Source organism: Callithrix jacchus, chromosome 9 (genome assembly GCF_049354715.1).
Source record: "Callithrix jacchus isolate 240 chromosome 9, calJac240_pri, whole genome shotgun sequence".
Classification (NCBI taxonomy): Eukaryota; Metazoa; Chordata; class Mammalia; order Primates; family Cebidae; genus Callithrix; species Callithrix jacchus.
This window is the reverse complement of record NC_133510.1, coordinates 126,902,939-126,921,872: the sequence shown is the minus strand read 5'-3', so window position 1 is coordinate 126,921,872 and position 18,934 is coordinate 126,902,939. Positions and strand designations below refer to the sequence as shown.

At 43.6% G+C, this 18,934-nt stretch overlaps 1 protein-coding gene across 1 annotated transcript in view; it reads right to left on the bottom strand.

Moving 5' to 3' along the window:
• Window positions 1-18,934, bottom strand: part of ATP6V0A2 (ATPase H+ transporting V0 subunit a2) — a 50,127-nt gene that overhangs the window by 21,331 nt on the left and 9,862 nt on the right. Inside the window, exons 3-9 of the mRNA XM_003733875.5 lie at window positions 18,075-18,172; window positions 14,772-14,909; window positions 13,002-13,090; window positions 11,122-11,248; window positions 6,504-6,586; window positions 4,912-5,005; window positions 3,603-3,815 (exon numbers count right to left, since the gene is read on the bottom strand). Of these exons, the coding sequence (XP_003733923.1) occupies window positions 3,603-3,815; window positions 4,912-5,005; window positions 6,504-6,586; window positions 11,122-11,248; window positions 13,002-13,090; window positions 14,772-14,909; window positions 18,075-18,172 (842 nt within the window). The remainder of the gene's footprint in view (window positions 1-3,602; window positions 3,816-4,911; window positions 5,006-6,503; window positions 6,587-11,121; window positions 11,249-13,001; window positions 13,091-14,771; window positions 14,910-18,074; window positions 18,173-18,934) is intronic.

Here is an 18,934-nt window from a genome sequence, read left to right as displayed (position 1 = left end):
TCATTTAAAAGTGAGAAGAGGAGGGAGGAGCCCAATCTTACACAAGGTCATAAGAAGAAAAAAGCCAAGAAGCAGTTGAGAAGATGCCAGAAAGAATGTCCACAGAACAGATAAAACCAGGCATTTACTGTTCCAAAAGGAGTTAAAATAATTAAGGAAATAATAGAAGACAGGAAAAAGCACCAGGAATCAGAAAGACTCAGAAATGAGGTAACAGAACTAAAGAAAGAAATTAGGGAAAAAAAGAAAAAATGTTTCAGAAATAAGACAAAACTAGAAGGAACACGAAAGTAAAGAACCCTTCTTCACAATGCTGTGAGAGAAACACTTCAACCTGAGGAAGCCGAAAAAGAAAATTTTACAATAAAAAAAGAGAAGCAGAAGATGCAAAGAGGAGAAATGTTACAAATCAACAAGACGTGAAGAAAGACAAAAAGGATTCAAGGGAAAGTGACAGAAACTGAAGGTAAGCAAAGGGTCCACTGAAAGACGACGGGAGTCCTAAAAGAAGAAAACCAAAGCAAGACAGTAGAGCAAACACCAAAAACTGTATTCAGAAGAATGTGTGTGTATGAAATTAACAAAACCACCACCAAAGACTACATCTTGGAGGAACAGAGAGAAAGACCACATTAAGAGACACATCTGGGCCAGGAGCAATGGCTCACGCCTATAATCCCAGCATTTTGGGAGGCCAACGTGGATGGATCACTTGAGGTCAGGAGTTTGAGACCAGCCTGGCTAACATGATGAAACCCCATCTCTACTAAAAATAAAAAAATTAGCCAGGCGTAGTGGTGCACACCTCTAGTCCCTAGTCACAGCTATTTGGGAGACTAAGGCATGAGAATCACTTGAACTTGGGAGGCAGAGGTTACAGTAAGCCAATATCACACCACTGTACTCCAGCCTGGGCAAAAGAGCCAGACTCTGTCTCAAAAAAAAAGACACACATTCTATAAAATCACTGTTTTTTTATTTATTTTGGTTTTTTTTCTTTTTGAGGCAAGGTCTGGCACTGTCGCTCAGGCAATGCAGCCTCAACCTCCCAGGCTCGAGCAATCCTCCCACCCCAGCCTCCAGAGTAGCTGGGATTACAGGTGTATCGCTAGCTAATTTTTTAGTTTTTTGTATAGGTGGGGTTTTACCACATTGCCCAGGATGAAAATCACTGGTCTTTAAAGAAAAAAAGCACATGAATTACAAGGAAAAGAAAATCAAATTAAAATCAGGCTTTTTGTCGGGAGCCTGGTGCCAGAACAAAATGGAGGAACAGGTGTAAGATAGTCAAGGGGGAAAAAAAATGAGCCCAGAATTTTATTTCCAGAAAAACTAACTCTCAATTATAAAAGGCAGCAGACAGACACTGTGATCAATATGAGAATTCAGGGACTATGATTCTTCCAAGTTTCCCAAGGCATCTCTAGGGAACAAGCTTCTGGTAGCCAAGTAACTAGAAAGACATGAACCCAACAACTGGGATCAGTAGGCCAGAAGCTCAGAGGCCCCGCTTCCACCTGGCACAGCCTGTTAGGAGTTCTGCATGTGAGACCCCTGTGTGCCTGATCAAATCCAATCTTGGTGACAGAAGAAAAGGCATCCTCCAGACACGAGCTGACTACCAAGGCAGCTGTGAAGGGCCATGTTCATGAGGTGTGGGGAAGCAGGTGAAGAGCTGGCCTTCATCAACACCGGAGAATGTTTCAGTCACCTGCTTCTATCTTTGAAAGCCAGCTCGTTTTCAAGAAAACTAAAAATGCCTGGAGAAAAATAACACAGAACAGGAAAGATGAGGAAAGGGAAGAGGCCGGGACTATGGGCAATAAGACGTGTGCTGAGAGCTCAGTACCCCTTGACAAGGAAAACCAAGAGTCAGAGCTGATGTCACCTCGATAAATAAGAATCATCTGTGTTTATCTCTCACACAAATGGCTCATCCTCTAAATAACAAAATACGATTTATGTATTGCTGTCTTTCTCAGTACTGGGTATTTCATGTTTATGCCAGAATGAACCTTATATTTTACATTTGTACCATCACAGAATTATGTAATGAGACAAGGTTACATAACCAAGAAACTCATGAAAAACGTGTTCCCTTAAGTGTCACTTGAAATATGTAAACCTGTTCTTTCCATGACCAAAGCCTGAGTTTAACAGAAGAAAAATCTCACAGGAACGTGGGAGAATCACTCTATAACCTCGAAGTGGGAAAAGCCTGTGATTCAAAATCTAGAAGGTATAAGAGCAAAGATAAGTAAGTTCAACTATATTCAACAAAAAACTTCTGCGTAGCCAAAACAAATAAATAGAAATATCCTAGGTCAAAAGATAAGGGACAAACTGGGGAAAATACTCTAACTGATGTCCCAGACCAGAAGCCAAGAGAAATTGGTAAGAGAAAAGCCAACATATGATGGAAAATGACTGCAGAATATGAAGACAGTTCACAAAAGAGAAAATGCAAAAGGCTCTTAAAAAAAGGTATTCCCCTTCACTCATAATGAGAGAAATACAACAGCTGACAACATCTATCAAAATCAGTCCAGCAATTCCATTTCTGGGAATTTATCCTACAAATAGATTTGTACGGCCAGGCATGGTGGCTCACTCCTGTAATCCCAGCACTTTGGGAGGCCAAGATGGGCAAATCACGAGGTCAGGAGTTCAAGACCAGCCTGACCGATATGGTGAAACCCCATCTCTACTAAAAATACAAAAAATTAGCTGGGCATGGTGGCACGCGCCTGTAGTTGCAGGTACTCAGGAGGCTGAGGCAGAAGAATTGCTTGAATTGGGAGGCAGATGTTGCAGTAAGCCAAGGTCACACCACTGCACTCCAGCCTGGGTGACAGAGCAAGATTCCTTGTCAAAAAAAAAAAAAGATTTGTACATCATAGTACTACTTGTAAAAGTGAAAACTGCCTAAATGACCAGAGAACTGGTTAAATAAGCCATAGTATGCACACAGCAGAATATAAAATAGTTAACAAGAAAAAGAGAATTTTATTAAATGAAAAGAATGTATAAATACATTTCTTCCCTTTTGAGAAGAAAAATATTATCTATTCCTATCTGCTTATCTATGGTTAAAAACTGAAAGAAACAACAGCACTGAGTAATAGTTATCTCTGAGTGGAGAAAGTGGACAAGGGAGGCTGTGGGGTGGGTGGAATCTGCTGCACTGTCTTTCACAGTCTGACTTCACTTTTAAACCACGTGAATGAATCACTTACTCAAAAGAGCAATTTAAAAACGCATGTACACACGCACGGCTTTGAATAACCAGCTCACCATAATTTCAGTTAACATACAGAGCCAAGGCTGGGCACAGTGGCTCACATCTGTAATCCCAGCACTTTGGGAGGCTGAGGCAGGAGGATCGCTTGGGACCAGGAGTTTGAGACAAGCCTGGACAACACAGCAAAATCTCATCTCTATCTTAATTTTTTTTTAATTAATAGTTTAAAAAAAACAAAAGAAGAGTCAATACAGTGCATTCTCATTACTCTATGAAATTCTCACTTCCTTTATTTCTCTGAACGTATCAGTTCCATTAGTTTCTCTTCCGTTCCTGGCAGAGGAGAGGAAGGTGGCCTTACCGAGCCCTCCTCCAGCGCCTGGCGCAGGTCCTGCAGATCGGCCTCGGGACACCAGACCTCGGCAATGAGGCACTTGTTGGTCACATCGAAGCTGCACATGTTCAGCATGTGATAGATGGCCTTCATTTTCTTCACCTGGATCACACGGCTGTAGACAGACTCAGCCGCTTTACATAGCACTTGCCTCAAATAGTCCTCGGTTTTGTGCAGCACCTGGGGACGAACAACACGGACTTTCAGTGGAGTGGGCATGTTTTGGTTTTTGTCCACTTCCTTTAGAAGATTTCTCCCCACTGACGGATGATCATTCCAGGCACCTGTCTCTCCTGGTGGCTGATAAGGAAGCCATTCCTTCTTTCCTCTCCCCGCTTCTAGCACCACTCAGAGGTGGGAAGAAAAATCTAAGCTCAGTCAATCATATAGCCTCTTTTGGGAGGTTGCCTCTGGAGAACATGACCTCAGGGGCACAGGAAATGGTGACAAATCATTGTCACTGCAGCAGTATGACAGCGTACCAGGGTCCAGCAAGCTCCCTGGGTTCCTATGCACTCCCAAGCTTGGCCTCACCCCTCTCCACCCTGTGAGTCACCAACAAATGCCCATCCCAATCCTTCCAGAGATCCTCTCTCTTGCTTAAGTGAGCCAGAAGGATGCTTCTTGCCAACAAGAATCCTCACTGTCATCAGAAGAAAAATGAATTTAAATCCTACAGGTAAAATAATACCCATCATGTTAACTGGGGCTGGCTTGTCTCTTATGATCAGGAATTACAATCCAGGCTGAGCGTGGTGGCTCACACCTGTAATCCCTGTACTCTGGGAGGCTGGGGTGGGAGAATCACTGGAGGTCAGGAATTTGAGACCAGCCTAGGCAACAAGGCGAAACTCTGTCTCTACTGAAAATACAAAAATTAGCCAGGCTTGGTGGTGCATGCCTGTAATCCTGGCTACTTGGGAGGCTAAAACAGGAGAATCACTTGAACCCAGGAGGCAGAGGTTGCAGTGAGCCAAGATTACACCACTGTACTCCAGCCTGGGCCACAGAGAGAGATCCTGTCTCAAAAAAAAAACCATCCAACATATCAAAGGTGACCATAAAATCTTTTTTTAAAGCCCCATCATTATTACTCATGCCCCTAACAGGTTGCTAAAATAAAATTTCCATGGGAAGGAGGAGCAACATTCCAATCTCACTAGAACATCTGGATTTGTCTACAACCAATATTATCTGTTTTAAAAAGGGGAGAAAATGGATGTGTAAACGTTTGGCAGCCCTCAGATAACGAGGCACCCGCTTCGGGCTCACTCACAGTGTAGAGATCTTGAATGCGCGTGTTCAGCCCCTCCTGGATCTCCCTCCGCTCCTCGGCCGTGTTTGGATAGGGGTACACGTGGCAGTGGTAGCTGGAAGACAGAGTTTAACATGCTCTCACATCTGTCAGCACTAGAACTAAACACACCTCCCCTGCACATCTCCCAACAAAATGGAATGAAAGCAGTTCTCTGGGAGAGATGGGTGCAGACGCAGGCATCCGCCCTTGGTCAGGCCGTGCATACGGATGCTCAGCAAGCACCTGCTGAGTGAAACAAATCCAGCTAACTCCCTCTTGGATCCAAATTCCACTCCTGCCCTCAATGATTCCCGGCAGTTCATTCCCAATTCCAACTTCCCAAAATTCAGCAATATCCTTGGGCTGGGAATCACTGAACAGGCATAAACACAAACACAAAGACACACACAGAGACGCACAGACAGACACACACACACACACACACAGACGAAAACGAAAGGAGAAAAGGGCTCTGGCTTCCCAGCAGTTGCCTCTGACAGGGTCCGCAGTCTCCCTGAGCCGGTGTTTTCTCCAGGGCCACTCAGTGCCCAGACCTCAAGGGGGAATGCTGAGCTTTGTCCCCCAAACTGCAGGCATTCATGGACCACCTTCATATGTTAACACCATACTTTATTTTTCTATAAGTTCTGCCTTTGAAAAATTAAACACCTATTCTAGCCTTATCCTAAGCAACAATATCTGTGAAATCATGTGTTTGCTGAGCTGGGTACAGTTTCTAATCTATAGTAAAACAAATACCATGTGGGTAACATCTGAAATTACTTTCTATTCCACCAATTGAGAATCAAATTCTGGTAAACAGAAAACACCCAAATCCCACCTCTACCCTGCAAGAATCAAGGCAAGCTGAGTTCTCATTAGTGTAAGAAAGCAAAGGGCTGTTCTTTTGAGTTTTCCGACTTGATTTGGCTTTTGCTTATGTTCCCATTTGCTGACAGGAGTAAGTCACAGATGGTTGTTGTACCACTACTCAAAATTACCGATGGCTTATGCCAAACTGATATCTTTCACCTGATCATCTCGTTTAGTCCTAAAAGACCTATTAAGGCAGTTTTATAGATGAAGAAGCTGAGGCTTGGCCACTTGTCCAAGTGAGTCCAGTGAGTGTAGGGAGGCTCTGCGTCCAGACAGGCTGCCGAACACCCCCTCCTCACCACACTCCACAGCCCTGCCCCAGGGTAACCAGGACAGAAGAGGTGCCACGTGCTCAGTGATGACAGATAAGCCCAACGGGTAGCTCAAAGCAACAGGAAGTCACAACATATGAAAACTTCATTCCTTTTTCAACCAATCTGAAGCCTTGATTCCCCAAGGAAAAAAGTCAAATCTGGGAATATTATTAACACAGTCTCTACTTTTAAATAATTTTAAGTAATGCACTGACAAGAGAGATGACAAATTAAATGTTTAAGAACTTAGCAGTGCAGCAAAGAAATCATATAACAAAAACTAGCAGCCGCCCTATTTCTGATTCCAGAGGGATACTGAAGGAAAACCAGAGGTGACTGAATATAAAGACACAAATGAAATGAAATGTTTCTTTTCCTTACCAATCACATATCTTCTTAACCTTGTGGCCGATCTGCTCTCCCCAAAAGGATATTAAAAAGACATACCATTTTATGACTTCCCCCTACGAAGAATGAATAAGGGTAAGTGTTACTTCTGCGTATACAACTTAAGGAACTTTGGCAGCTCAAACGCTGTCAAAGCATTCATTCTTTCATTCACTCAATACTGTCAATCCTCCTTATTTGAGGAGTCTGTAATTATCAATGTACCTACTTGCTGTAAGAGCCCCAAATCAATACACAGAGCACTTTCAGTCATGTGCAGAGCAGCCAAAAATTTTAGGCACCTGACACCCACATTCCCAGGTAAAGTCCAGCAAGGTGACACCCTGCCTTCCCATCTCCACTGTCAGACTATCAATGAGTGTCCTGTTTGTTGCCACGTTTTTCACACTTCGGTGCTTTTTTCTGGTGATTTCACGATATAAAATGGCCCCCAAGGGTTGTGCTAAGGTGCAGTCTGGTGTCCTGAGCACAAGACAGCTGTGATGTGCCTGACGGAGACATGGCGTGTGTTAGGGATGCTTCATTCAGGCTGGAGTCACAGAGCTGCTGGCTGGGAGTTTAATGTGAATACTCAACTCCTGTGTTTCTCCTAGGAGCAGTGGCTCCATAGTTGACGATTTAGAGAGCTCGGTGACTTTATGAACAAAATTACTACAAATAATGAGTAATCACCTGTATTTACGAATACTCAACAAAACAGGATTCTATAAAACCTGAATAGGTTTTTAGCCTATTTGCCAGGCACTATTATAGATGCCAGGGATACAGCAGTGAGGAAAACAGACAAAAAATCCCTCACCTGGGACAGGAAGGGAGCTTAAACTTATATTTAACTTGACAGCAAAAGAAACAAAGAAAGTAGGCCAAGTAGAGATAAGTGCTACAAACAGCATGTGCAGGATGAGGAGACAGGAGATAAGGCATGCTTGGGCACTGTGATCTCACATAGGACGGGAAGGAAGACCTCCCCGAGAAGGTGACATCTGAGCATAAAGACATGCAGGTAAGCTTCAAATCAAGGTAAACAAAAAAAAATGCACTAGTGAGGATGCCAGCCCCGTAGATGCTGGAAGAAGAGAATTCCAGGCAGAGGAGAAACACACACAGAAGCACGGTCAGGAGACTCAAGGAGGCCAGCACTGCGAGGGAGGGAGGTAGTAACACAGCGCAGAGATGTGACGAGGGCCACAGGCCCACTATGCGCCTCCGAGGGGTTTTGGTGAGGAAAATAGGAGGCCCCTGGAGGGTCCTGAGTAGAGGAATGAAATGATCTGACTGTGGTTTCCTGGGGATCGTTCAGGATGCCAGGAGAAGAGACCAGGGCAAGGCAGAGGCAGGAGCAGGAGCCCAGCCAGGCGAGGCAGATGCGGGGACGAGACCTGGACAAGGAGGGAGGCAGAGTGAGGAGAGGTGGCCAGACTCCCTATTTAAAAGACATGGTCACCAGATCTGCTGCGGGAGTCAAGTGAGACTCGAGAAACAGATTAAGAGTGGGGAGAAACCCAGAGCTTTCAGCCTGCGCAGTTACATCAGTGGGTCTGGAAGGGCAAGTATGATCACATGTTCAGTTTCAGGCAAAAGCAGAAAAACGTCTTCAAGATACTTAAAAGGAGATATGGAATAGACAGACTTAAAAGTCTAATATTATGGGGACAGGTTCAAGCTAGGAATATATACATTTGGGACATAAAATTCTGTGAGATCCCTAAGGGCAAAAAGAAGAGGGAAGCTGTCCAAAAATTGAGCCCTGGGCCTCAGGGAACAGGAGTACAGGCTGGGGAGCTACAGCACAGCATGGGCAGGTAGTGGTGGGAGGGAAGGGGTGGCAGGAGCGGGAGGGGGAGGATGTGGCTGGGAGAATGAACACAATGAATAAGTCATTAACTGAGCAAGCCACCAAACACACTGTGAATGATGGAAGCCGACTTCACACTGTCAGAAAAGAGTTCAAACCAGGAAAAAGAGGCCGGGAACATGGCCAGCGCCTGTAATCCCAGCACTTTGGGAGGCCGAGGCGGGTGGGTCACGAGGTCAAGAGATAAGAGACCATCCTGAACTCCGTCTCAAAAAAAAAAGAGGCCCGGAACAGTAATCCCAACATTCTAGAGGGCCAAGGCAGGAGGACTGTTTGAGCTCAGGAGTTCAAGACCAGCCTGGGCAACACAACAACTTAAGGCACAAGGCAGAAGAGGTGCCATACAACAGAAAAACACAAACTATACAACCAAAGACAGCACCCACGTCTAGCTTTGATGCAGAGAGAATGGTCAGCATTTAGAAAGGACACTAACGGGAGAAAATGGCTAAAAATAGTCTCTGGCGTCTGTAATGACTTCAAGGGGGTCAAACATTGAACCCAAAAGATACTAAACCTGATGCTATAAACAAATCCTAGAACCTGAGTCAAAGTTACCAAATAAAACACCCCTATCTTATCCAGAAAATGATTGAGAGAACATACACTGGCATGTCAGCAGTAGCTCAGAAGAGGAAGCTAAAGAGTGTTTTCTACATCGTTCCCAATTTTCTACAATGAACACGCATTTTCTTTATAACTATGGGGACAGGACTGTATTTTCAAGACATACATCTATCCATTCTCTGTATGCCTTCAGAGATGTTTACTGCTCTTTACCATATTCCATAAAAATTTGGCACAAGAGGCCAGGCGCGGTGGCTCACGCCTGTAATCCCAGCACTTTGGGAGGCCAAGGCATGCAATCACTTGAGATCAGGAGTTCGAGACCAGCCTGGCCAACATGGTGAAACCTTGTCTCCACTAAAAATTAAAAAATCAGCTGGGCATGGTGGCGGGCACCTGTAATCCCAGCTACTTGGGAGGTTGAGGCAGGAGAATCGCTTGAACCCAGGAGGCAGACACAGTTAAAGAGGCCCAAGAGAACTTACAAATTCTATTTTAAAAATATTTTTTTAACTTGAGTAAATGCTATGCATGAGAATGACTGGTATTTTCTCTTAACAAAGAAACTCAAAAAATATGTAAATGCTACTTCAGAGCAGGTTTGATCTTAGTTTTAGTCATCAGCTTGAAATAGAAAAGTCACCAAGTCACAACTGAAGGACAATTAACAGATGACTATTGGCAGTTACAAAAGCTACAAAACAGCAGAAAATATTACAGGTGTGTGGTTAATGAACAGCATAACTGATTAGATTTCAAATTGATTAGATTTTTATTTTAGAAAATCAAAAACAAATCACAGGCTGCGCACAGTGGCTCATGTCTGTAATCCCAGCATTTTGGGAGGCCAAGGCAGTGCATCACCTAAGGTCAGGAGTTCAAGACCAGCCTGGCCAACATGGTGAAACCCCGTCTCTACTAAAAATACAAAAATGAACTGGGTGTGGTAGTGTGCACCTGTAATCCCAGCTACTCAGGGGGCCGAGAGGAGAATAGCTTGAATCCAGGAGGTGGAGGTTGCAGTGAGCTGAGATCGCACCATTGCACTCCTGCCTGGGTGAAAGAGTAACACTCCGTCTAAAAAATAAAAATCAATAAAAAATTTAAATAAATGACAGTCAAATTTCTCTTTTTGTGTCAAAACTACTACGGGATGTGTATTAATCTTGCAGCCAAAATTCCTGAGGCCAACCTAGAAAAAAAATAAGAACCTTTCCCAAAATTAACAAAACAAGTTCTTTTTCTACCTTTAGTAGATCAGCAGTTCATCCTCATTAAAAGCAAGTTACCTTTACTGTGAAGTCTAAAAAACAGAGCTATCATAATGGTGATTATGACTCTGTCTCTCCCCTGCCTCCACCCTGTCTTCCGAACTATTCAGCCCCACAGCTGTTAGGTGTGTACGTGGGGACAGATGGAGTTGGGTCTATAGCTGTAAATGTATATGCGCATGTACTTTTGTGTGTCCCCAAGCTACCTCTGACATACCCAAGGAAAAGCAACCCCCGGATAACAATGAGCACACCCGGCCAGGTGTGGTGGCTCACGCCTGTAATCCCAGCACTTTGGGAGGCCGAGGCGGGTGGGTCACGAGGTCAAGAGATCAAGACCATCCTGGTCGGCATGGTGAAACCCCATCTCTACTAAAAATACAAAAAAAGTTGCTGGGAATGGTGGCATGTGCCTGTAGTCCCAGCTACTCAGGAGGCTGAGGCAGGAGAATTGCCTGAACCCAGGAGGCGGAGGTTGCAGTGAGCCGAGATCGCGCCATTGCACTCCAGCCTGGGTAACAAGAGCGAAACTCCGTCTCAAAAAAAAAAACAAACAAAGTTTAAAAAAAGACAGGAAGACATGACAACTACATCTACAGGTGATGCTTAATTAAATTATTTGCTTGGACAGTACTAGGACAGCTGGTGAAACCTGAATGATATTCAAGGCTCAGGATGTAGTAAAGTATCTATATTCATTTCCTGACTGACAGTCATATTGTGGCTATCTAAGACAATGTCCTTGATTTCAGGAACTATATACACACATATGGTTGAGGATATAATGCATCAGGGTAACAACTTATCAAAGCATTCAGGAGAAAACATTCTTTCTACCTTATCTCCAGCTCTGCTGTCACTCCATCATTGCCAAAAGGTGATGGTGACATTTACTCACTGTTTCAGGGTCTTCGAGGGACTCGTCCAGTTCTGCATAGGACACGATGGTGTACCCTTTGCAGGCTCTCCACAACATTTTTTCAAATGCTTCCACTTTTCCTTGGTTGATCAGGCCAGACACAAATCTGTGAGACAATAAAGTCAACCTGTAGTCAACTGAAAGCAATAAATGTTAGGAAACTACATTAAAAGAATGATGAAGACTTCCATCTCTACCAAGCGGCAAACCAAGTGGCGAATATATCCTGAAAGCCCTCCAACAGCAAAACATCTCAAGTGCTGGGTAGAATATTTTTCAAGCTTCTTTTTAAATGTATAGATGAGCTTATAATAAAGAGAAATTCTTGGCTGGGTACGGTGGCTCACGCCTGTAATCCCAGCACCTTGGGAGGCTGAGGCAGGTAGGTCACCAGATCAGAAGTTCAAGACCAGCCTGGCCAAGATGGTGAAACCCCATCTCTACTAAAAACACAAATATTAGCCAGGCGTGGTGGCAAACGCTTGGTATCCCAGCTACTCAGGAGGCTGAAGCAGAAGAATCACTTGAACCCAGGAAGGAGAGCCTGCGGTGAGCCAAGATCTCACCACTGCACTCTAGCCTGGGCAACAGAGCAACTCCGACTCAAAAAAAAAAAAAAAAAAATTCTTGGAATCCAAAGGGAAAACAGGACCTCACAGCTGTCCTGATTATGACGTTGAACCCAGTATCTTAAAGCCTTATGTTAATGTCAGCATGGGACGCAGGAGCCAAGAACTGGGTCTAGATAAGGTGAGCAAATACAAGTGACTCCTCTCTGCGGCTGGGACTGCTCCATGCACAAAGAGCTACACCTTCAGTGAATGGGTGGACCAGAAAAAAACCCGCCTTGCTAAGGAGCCTGGAGCCTACATGTAAACTTTTTTATTTCCATTTTGGTTCTAGATGAAGCGAGAAGTCTTCCCTAAGAATTTATAACCACAGGTTGACAGAGCACTCCCAGGTACCTGGCAAATGTCAAAACAAATTCTCTCTGGAGGAAAACATCCTCAAACTAAACATCAGTGAATTCCTTCAGATCAGGAACTGTGAAATATGAGTTCATAGTAATTTTAAAAATCACATGAGAAAACAGATTACCATTAGTGTCAGTAAGCAGAAACAATAAACAGCAGAAGGAGAACTTTAAAGTGGGATTAATTAAAAAATTATGTCGGACACGGTGGCTCAAGCCTGTAATCCCAGCACTTTCAGAGGCCAAGGCGGGCAGATCACCTGAAGTCAGGAGTTCAAAACCAGCCTGGTCAACATGGAGAAACCCCATCTCTACTTTAAAAAATAGAAAATTAGCCAGGCATGGCAGTGCACACCTGTAATTCCAGCTACTCAGGAGGCTAAGGCAGGACAATCGCTTGAACCTGGGAGGCAGAGGTTGTGGTGAGCCGAGATCGTGCCATTGCACTCTAGCCTGGACAGCAAGAGTGAAACTCTGTCTCAAAAAAAATTAACCAATTCAGTTTAGCCACCAAGTTTCTACCAGACAGGATCTGATGCCTGAATGACCAATTGTTTTAGGCTTACAGAAGTAACACTGAATGACATAAGTGTTATTTCTTTCCAGCTCATTATACCAAAAGAATAAATTTCCATTGTATTGAGTAAAAAAGTCAATAGAGCTGAGTAATTCATTTCAACAAGTACAGGAGTACAGTGTTTTCTTAAACAAATATTCACTATCTTTCATTCAACCCTAGGCTTTAAAATGGTCCCCATTCTATTGCTATGGGAGAAAAAAGAAAAGAAAAACAAAGAATGGTCCCCATTCATCCCCTCTATGGAGCTCATCTGCCTTTTACAAGAAGAGCAGTATGAAGCCTGACATGCCAGGCCTTGTCACCTACCCCAGTTTTGCTCCCAGCCTCTGCATACAGCTGTAATCCAACAAAGATTCATTCTCTAAGGACGGGAATTCTTCATAAGTGGGTTCAAACTAGAAAGAGACATATGAAACTCTGTGTGTTTCATTAAAAGTGACACTTTATTTCTCATGTCAAATTTCCAAACAAGTTTACAGGACATCCTAACTAACTTCTTAGATCTGGGTGCAAAGGCTTCCAAAACAACTTAGATCTGTAACTCACCTCTCATAAATAAAAAGATAACTTCCCCATCCCTTATTTGTAAGCCACTTGAAGACATTTACATAAAAGACACTTAAGAGTTTAATTCACTGCCTTCATCCAAGATAGAGCAACTTTATCAGAGACCACTATTATATCAAATGAAACAAAGTTTAGAACAGATGCACTTTTCTTTTTTTGAGACAGAGTCTTGCTCTGTAGCCCGGGCTGGGGTGCAATGATGTGATCTTGGCTTACTGCAACCTCCACCTCCCAGGTCCCCATTCAAGCAATTCTCCTGCCTCAGCGTCCCGAGTAGCTGAGAGACAGGCACGCACCACCATGACCAGCTAATTTGTGTATTTTTAGTAGAGATGGGGTTTCACCATGTTGGCCAGGCTGATCTTGAACTCCTGACCTTGTGATCTGCCCACCTTGGGCTCCCAAAGTGCTGGGATTACAGGCGTGAGCCACCATGCCCGGCCTCAGATGCACTTTTTTTCTTTTATACTCAGCTCTGTAAAATGCTACTACATGGACTATTCTTTATCCTTTTCTTTTCTTTTCTTTTCTTTTGGATAATGGTACAGAGTCTCACTCTGTCACTCAGGCTATAGTACAATAGCATAATCACAGCTCACTGCAGCCTCAAACTTCTGGGCTCAAGTGATCCTCTCACCTCAGCCTCCCTGGTAGCTGGGACTACAGGTGTGCACCACCACGCTCAGCTAGTTTTTTATTTTTTGTATAGACAAGGTCTCATATTAATTCTCACTATGTTCAGGTTGGTCTTGAATTCTTGGGCTCAGGCCATCCTCTGGCCTTGGCCTCCCAAAGTGCTGGGATTACAGGTGTAAGCCACTGTATCTGACCTATTGTTAGAAATTATAGATTATTCTTTTACTTCCTTTACTCAGCAATTTGGAAAAACTAAATTTTAGAGTTCAATGTCCTTCGTTCAATTTATTTCCCATGCTCATAAAAATTTTTTTCAACCACAAACTAAACCATTTTATAAATATTTAGTACTGTAATGCTAAAAACAACTAACACAGGAAATGGCTCTTTAAAACTTTTTTTTAAGTCATATAATCCAACTGAAAAATAAGGTCAAGGTTTAAATTTAATCTCTTAAGGCCGGGCATGGTGGCTCACCCCTATGGTCCCAGCACTTTGGGAGGCTGAGGCGGGTGGATCAACTGAGGTCAGGAGTTTGATACCAGCCTGGCCAACATGGTGAAACCCCATCTCTACTAAAAATACAAAAAATTACAGGTGTGGTGATGGGCAGTGCCTGTAATCTCAGCTACTAAAGAGGCTGAGGCAGGAAAATCTCTAAACCCGGAAGGCAGAGAGTGCAGTGAGCTGAGATCGTGCCACTTGATTCCAGCTTGGTAAACAAGAGCAAAACTCCATTTCAAAAAAAAAAATAAACAAATAAATAAATTTAATCTCTTTTTAAAAAGCAACGTATCTATATGAACTAATAGCAAAATAAAGTCTATAGATTTTTATAAATGAAATTGTATTTCCTCACGAGTCATTCAGTACCTCGACGTTGCGTTTCACAAAGGTTTTTGTCACTCTCAGCATGTGAGTGTACTCAATCAGTTCCAGCAAGTTCTTCCTCAGTTTCTCCTTGTTCTTAGTAACTTCTTTCAGTTCAACCTCAAGCTTCTGCAACTGCTCCTAAAACAAAATAGTAGTTACTTAAGAGGTTGGATTACTTCCAGTTGTGATTCCAACAATTTTCGTACAATATACCAAAACCTGTAGTGTTTCTTTTTTTTTTTTTGAGATTGAGTCTTGCTGTGTCACCCAGGGCTGGAGTACAGTGGCGCAATCTTGGTTCACTGCAACCTCCAAGCAATTCTCCTGCCTCAGCCTTCTCTGGGTAGCTGGGACTATAGGTGTGTACCACCACACCCAGCTATTTTTTTGTGTGTATTTTTAGTAGAGAAGAGGTTTCACCATGTTGGCCAAGCTGGTCATTAGAAAGATTGTAAAATTATAGAATATAGTCACAAACCTTCTTGGAAGGCCGAGAAGTTTGCATATAGTTTCAGTAGAAGTTTTGGTTGAAAGCAGCGTTAATTCCCTTTACCTTTAGTTGATAAAAGCAAATAACTAGGGAATGTGAAGTAGTTTAACTGAATAACTTGTTTACTCATGTGATCCTAAAAGTAACCTTTAATCTTTCACAGGCCAGATGGCTCTCTCAAGGGGAAGGCAACCAGATTTATCACCCACAAACGGTGTTTGCTTTAGGTCTCAGAACCTGGCCTTTAATCATTAAGCACAAGTGTGGGGCCGGGCGTGGTGGCTCACGCCTGTAATCCCAGCACTTTGGGAGGCCGAGGCGGGTGAATCACGAGGTGAAAAGATCGAGATCATCCTGGTCAACATGGTGAAACCCCGTCTCTACTAAAAATACAAAAAATTAGCTGGGCATGGTGGTGTGTGCCTGTAATCCCAGCTACTCAGGAGGCTGAGGCAGGACAATTGCCTGAACCCAGGAGGCAGAGGTTGAGGTGAGCCGAGATCACGCCATTGCACTCCAGCCTGGGTAACAGGAGCGAAACTCCGTCTCAAAAAAAAAAAACAAAAAAGTCAGAATTTATATGAGTTTGGTAGGGATAAGAAAACAAGCAAAGGTTTTAAAAGCCCATTATTGGCCAGGCACAGTGGCTCACAGGCCTGTAATCCCAGCACTTTGGGAGACTGAGGAGGGTGAGTCACTTGAGGTCAGGAGTTTGAGACGAGCCTGGCCAACATGGCAAAACCCTGTCTCTGCTAAAAATACAAAAAAATTAGCTGAACCTGATGGTGTACACCTGTAATCCCAGCTACTCAGGAGGCTGAGGCAGGAAAATCACCTGAACCCAGGAGACAAAGGTTGCAGTGAGTGGAGATGGCACAATTGCACTCCAGCCTGGGCAACAGAGCAAGACTCCTTCTCAAAATAAATAATAAAAAAAAAAGAAATAAAAGCCCATGTATTGTTTTATATTAATTCAGGTAATTTTTGTGAAGTTCATGCCACATATGAGCTAAAACATTCCGGAGGCTGTAATGACCATGAGATCCCCAAGACTGGCCCTCTTCTCTATCTGCAAGTGCCATCATTTCTCGCGGATCTCCCTTGTCTGCTTATCCATGTCACGCATCAAAGAATCCTCCTCTCTAAGTCTACATTTCCTTTTTTTGCAACACAGAATATGTTTAGATAACCTTTTCTAACATATTTTCCTAGTCTCTAGCATATGAGTTTCTATGCAGTCACTTTTACACAATTAATTGAGCATAAAAATTCATGAGAATCTGCCAGGAGCAGTGGCTCACACTTATAATCCCAGCACTTTGGTAGGCTGAGATGGGTGGATCACGGGGTCAGGAGTTCAAGACCAGCCTGGCCAAGATGCTGAAACACTGTCTCTACTAAAAATATAAAAATTAGCCAGGCACAGTGACAGGCACCTGTAATCCCAGCTACTTGGGAGGCTGAGGCAGGAGAATTGCTTGAACCCAGGAGACGGAGGTTACAGTGAGCCGAGATCGTGCCACTGCACTCTAGCCTGGGCAACAGAGCAAGACTCTACCTCAAAAAAAAAAATTCATGAGAATCTTTAATAATTAATTACCCACTAAACATCCTTTGAAATACTTAAACATTGCTGGGCGCCGTGGCTCATGGCTATAATCCCAGCACTTTAGGAGGCCAAGATAAACAAATCACAAAGTCAGGAGTTTGAGACCAGCCTGGCTAATATGGTGAAACCACATCTCTACTAATAATACAAAAATTAGCTGGGCATGGTGGCACACACCTGTAGTCCCAACTACTAGGGAGGTTGAAGCAGGAGAATTGCTTGAACCTGGGAGGCAGATGCTACAGTGAGCCAAGATCGCACCACTGAACTCCAGCCCGGGTGACAGAGTGAGACTTTGTCTCAAAAAAAAAAAACAAAAAAAAAACCCTAAGTATTAAAACAAGAGAAGCAAAAATCTGTAAAGCAAATCACTGAGTCAATGAAAACTTGTATTCAAAAAACCACTTAACATACTACGTTCATTACTTCTGCTTTGCCTGACGCTGTACTCAGTCATCACTATGACTGCTTTTACTCATCTGGTTGGAGGGTTCTCTCTGGAGTCTCCTCAAGTGCTGAATGACTTCATCCCAGATAACCAAACAGAGGAGGCAGCAATTGAATGGCTTCAGTTATACAATGATAATTGTTTTAGAAGAGATATTAAGAGCTCCGGCCTATTTCACAGGGTGAGAAAGGAATTCACAGGGCGGGGGATACTAATAAACAGCACAGGCAAGTGCTCTCATCGGGGACACCTGTATCCCCAGCACATCAGCCAGAGAACTCAGGGTGACAGAATGCTGCTTGCTGCCCCCCCAACACAACCCATAGACTGCATACCAGCTTCCAAAAATTAGAGGGGGGAGGGCCAACGTGAATGTGGGAGGGCTGTGAAGGCACACAACTGAAGCCTTAATTCCTTGCACAAGAAGAGGCAGCTAAGGCATGGGTGACCCTGGGATGAACTTTCTGAAACAGTGTAAGATCATGAACCAGGCTTGATGGCCCGATTCATCACCACCTGGGAAGGACTCACACACCTTACACTGTAAAAGAAAACTGAATTACCATTAAAATTTATCACAGATAATCTATTACTGAGGGTGAATCATGATAGTAGTCTTTAATCTCTCTGCCTAGAGAGATCACCATTTTCCGTGGTTTTGAGAAAAAAGGCAGAAAAGCATTAGACAACATAAAATAAGTAAGTAAGCGGCCCTGAGATCAATGGCTGCAAATCGCTTCTTCAGAAGCAAGTTACCTGCATTTCCAGAACCTGTTTCAGGGGTGGCGCAGGAGGGCTGGCCTCTCCTTCAGGAAGGGGAATATCTGCTCTATTAATTTCCTGGACCAAATACACTGTGGAAATAAAAGTTAAACAGTCAGATACTATTTTACTAAAATACTTTTCAGTCAGAAACGTTTTAAATCCCAGCCTTTCCCAGGTCATCTACAAATCAATGTCTAAATGCACAAAAATCTTGATCGCTCCAAGTGACTTCTTGGGCACTTTTGGCAATCTTGTTTCCAAAAACAATGCTGCCTAGAGAGATCTGCTGCAGAGACAAAATAAACAACCACCTCTTCTATTTCCTAGTGGTTAGAAAAGAATTAACAACAGTCTGGATAAACCTTTTCTGAAATCCCCCCCCTATTTTTTCATTTCTAATATTCTAGTTAAAGAACTTTTGAGTCAGCTGTCTCTACATCTGCAGAATGAAGCAGAGGTTGGGCACACTGAGAAGTGTAGGGATAACCCAAGTGACGGAACCACAATAGCCCCCACAGAAGCTGGCAATGTGAGTTCTCTGCAGATGCCCTCAGAGAGAGACGGGCATCCATCAATCCATCAAGAAAATCACAACCACCACCCAGAAACCCACCCAGCGCCAAGGGCCAGGCACTCCTGCAATTCCCAGTCAGCCCGAGGCTGCGGCAGAGGACAGCTTCAACTGCTTTACCACTGAAGTTAAAAACTAGATTCAGAAGCTAGGCTGGGTCTTCCACTCACTGCCATCCACAGCCTGTGGGAGCAAGTGTCAGGGTGGCTCTAAAAATGGGCAAGTTCGTGAAACCCGAGAAAGTGGTGCCAGTCGTGACCAGATACTACTCTGGACACAA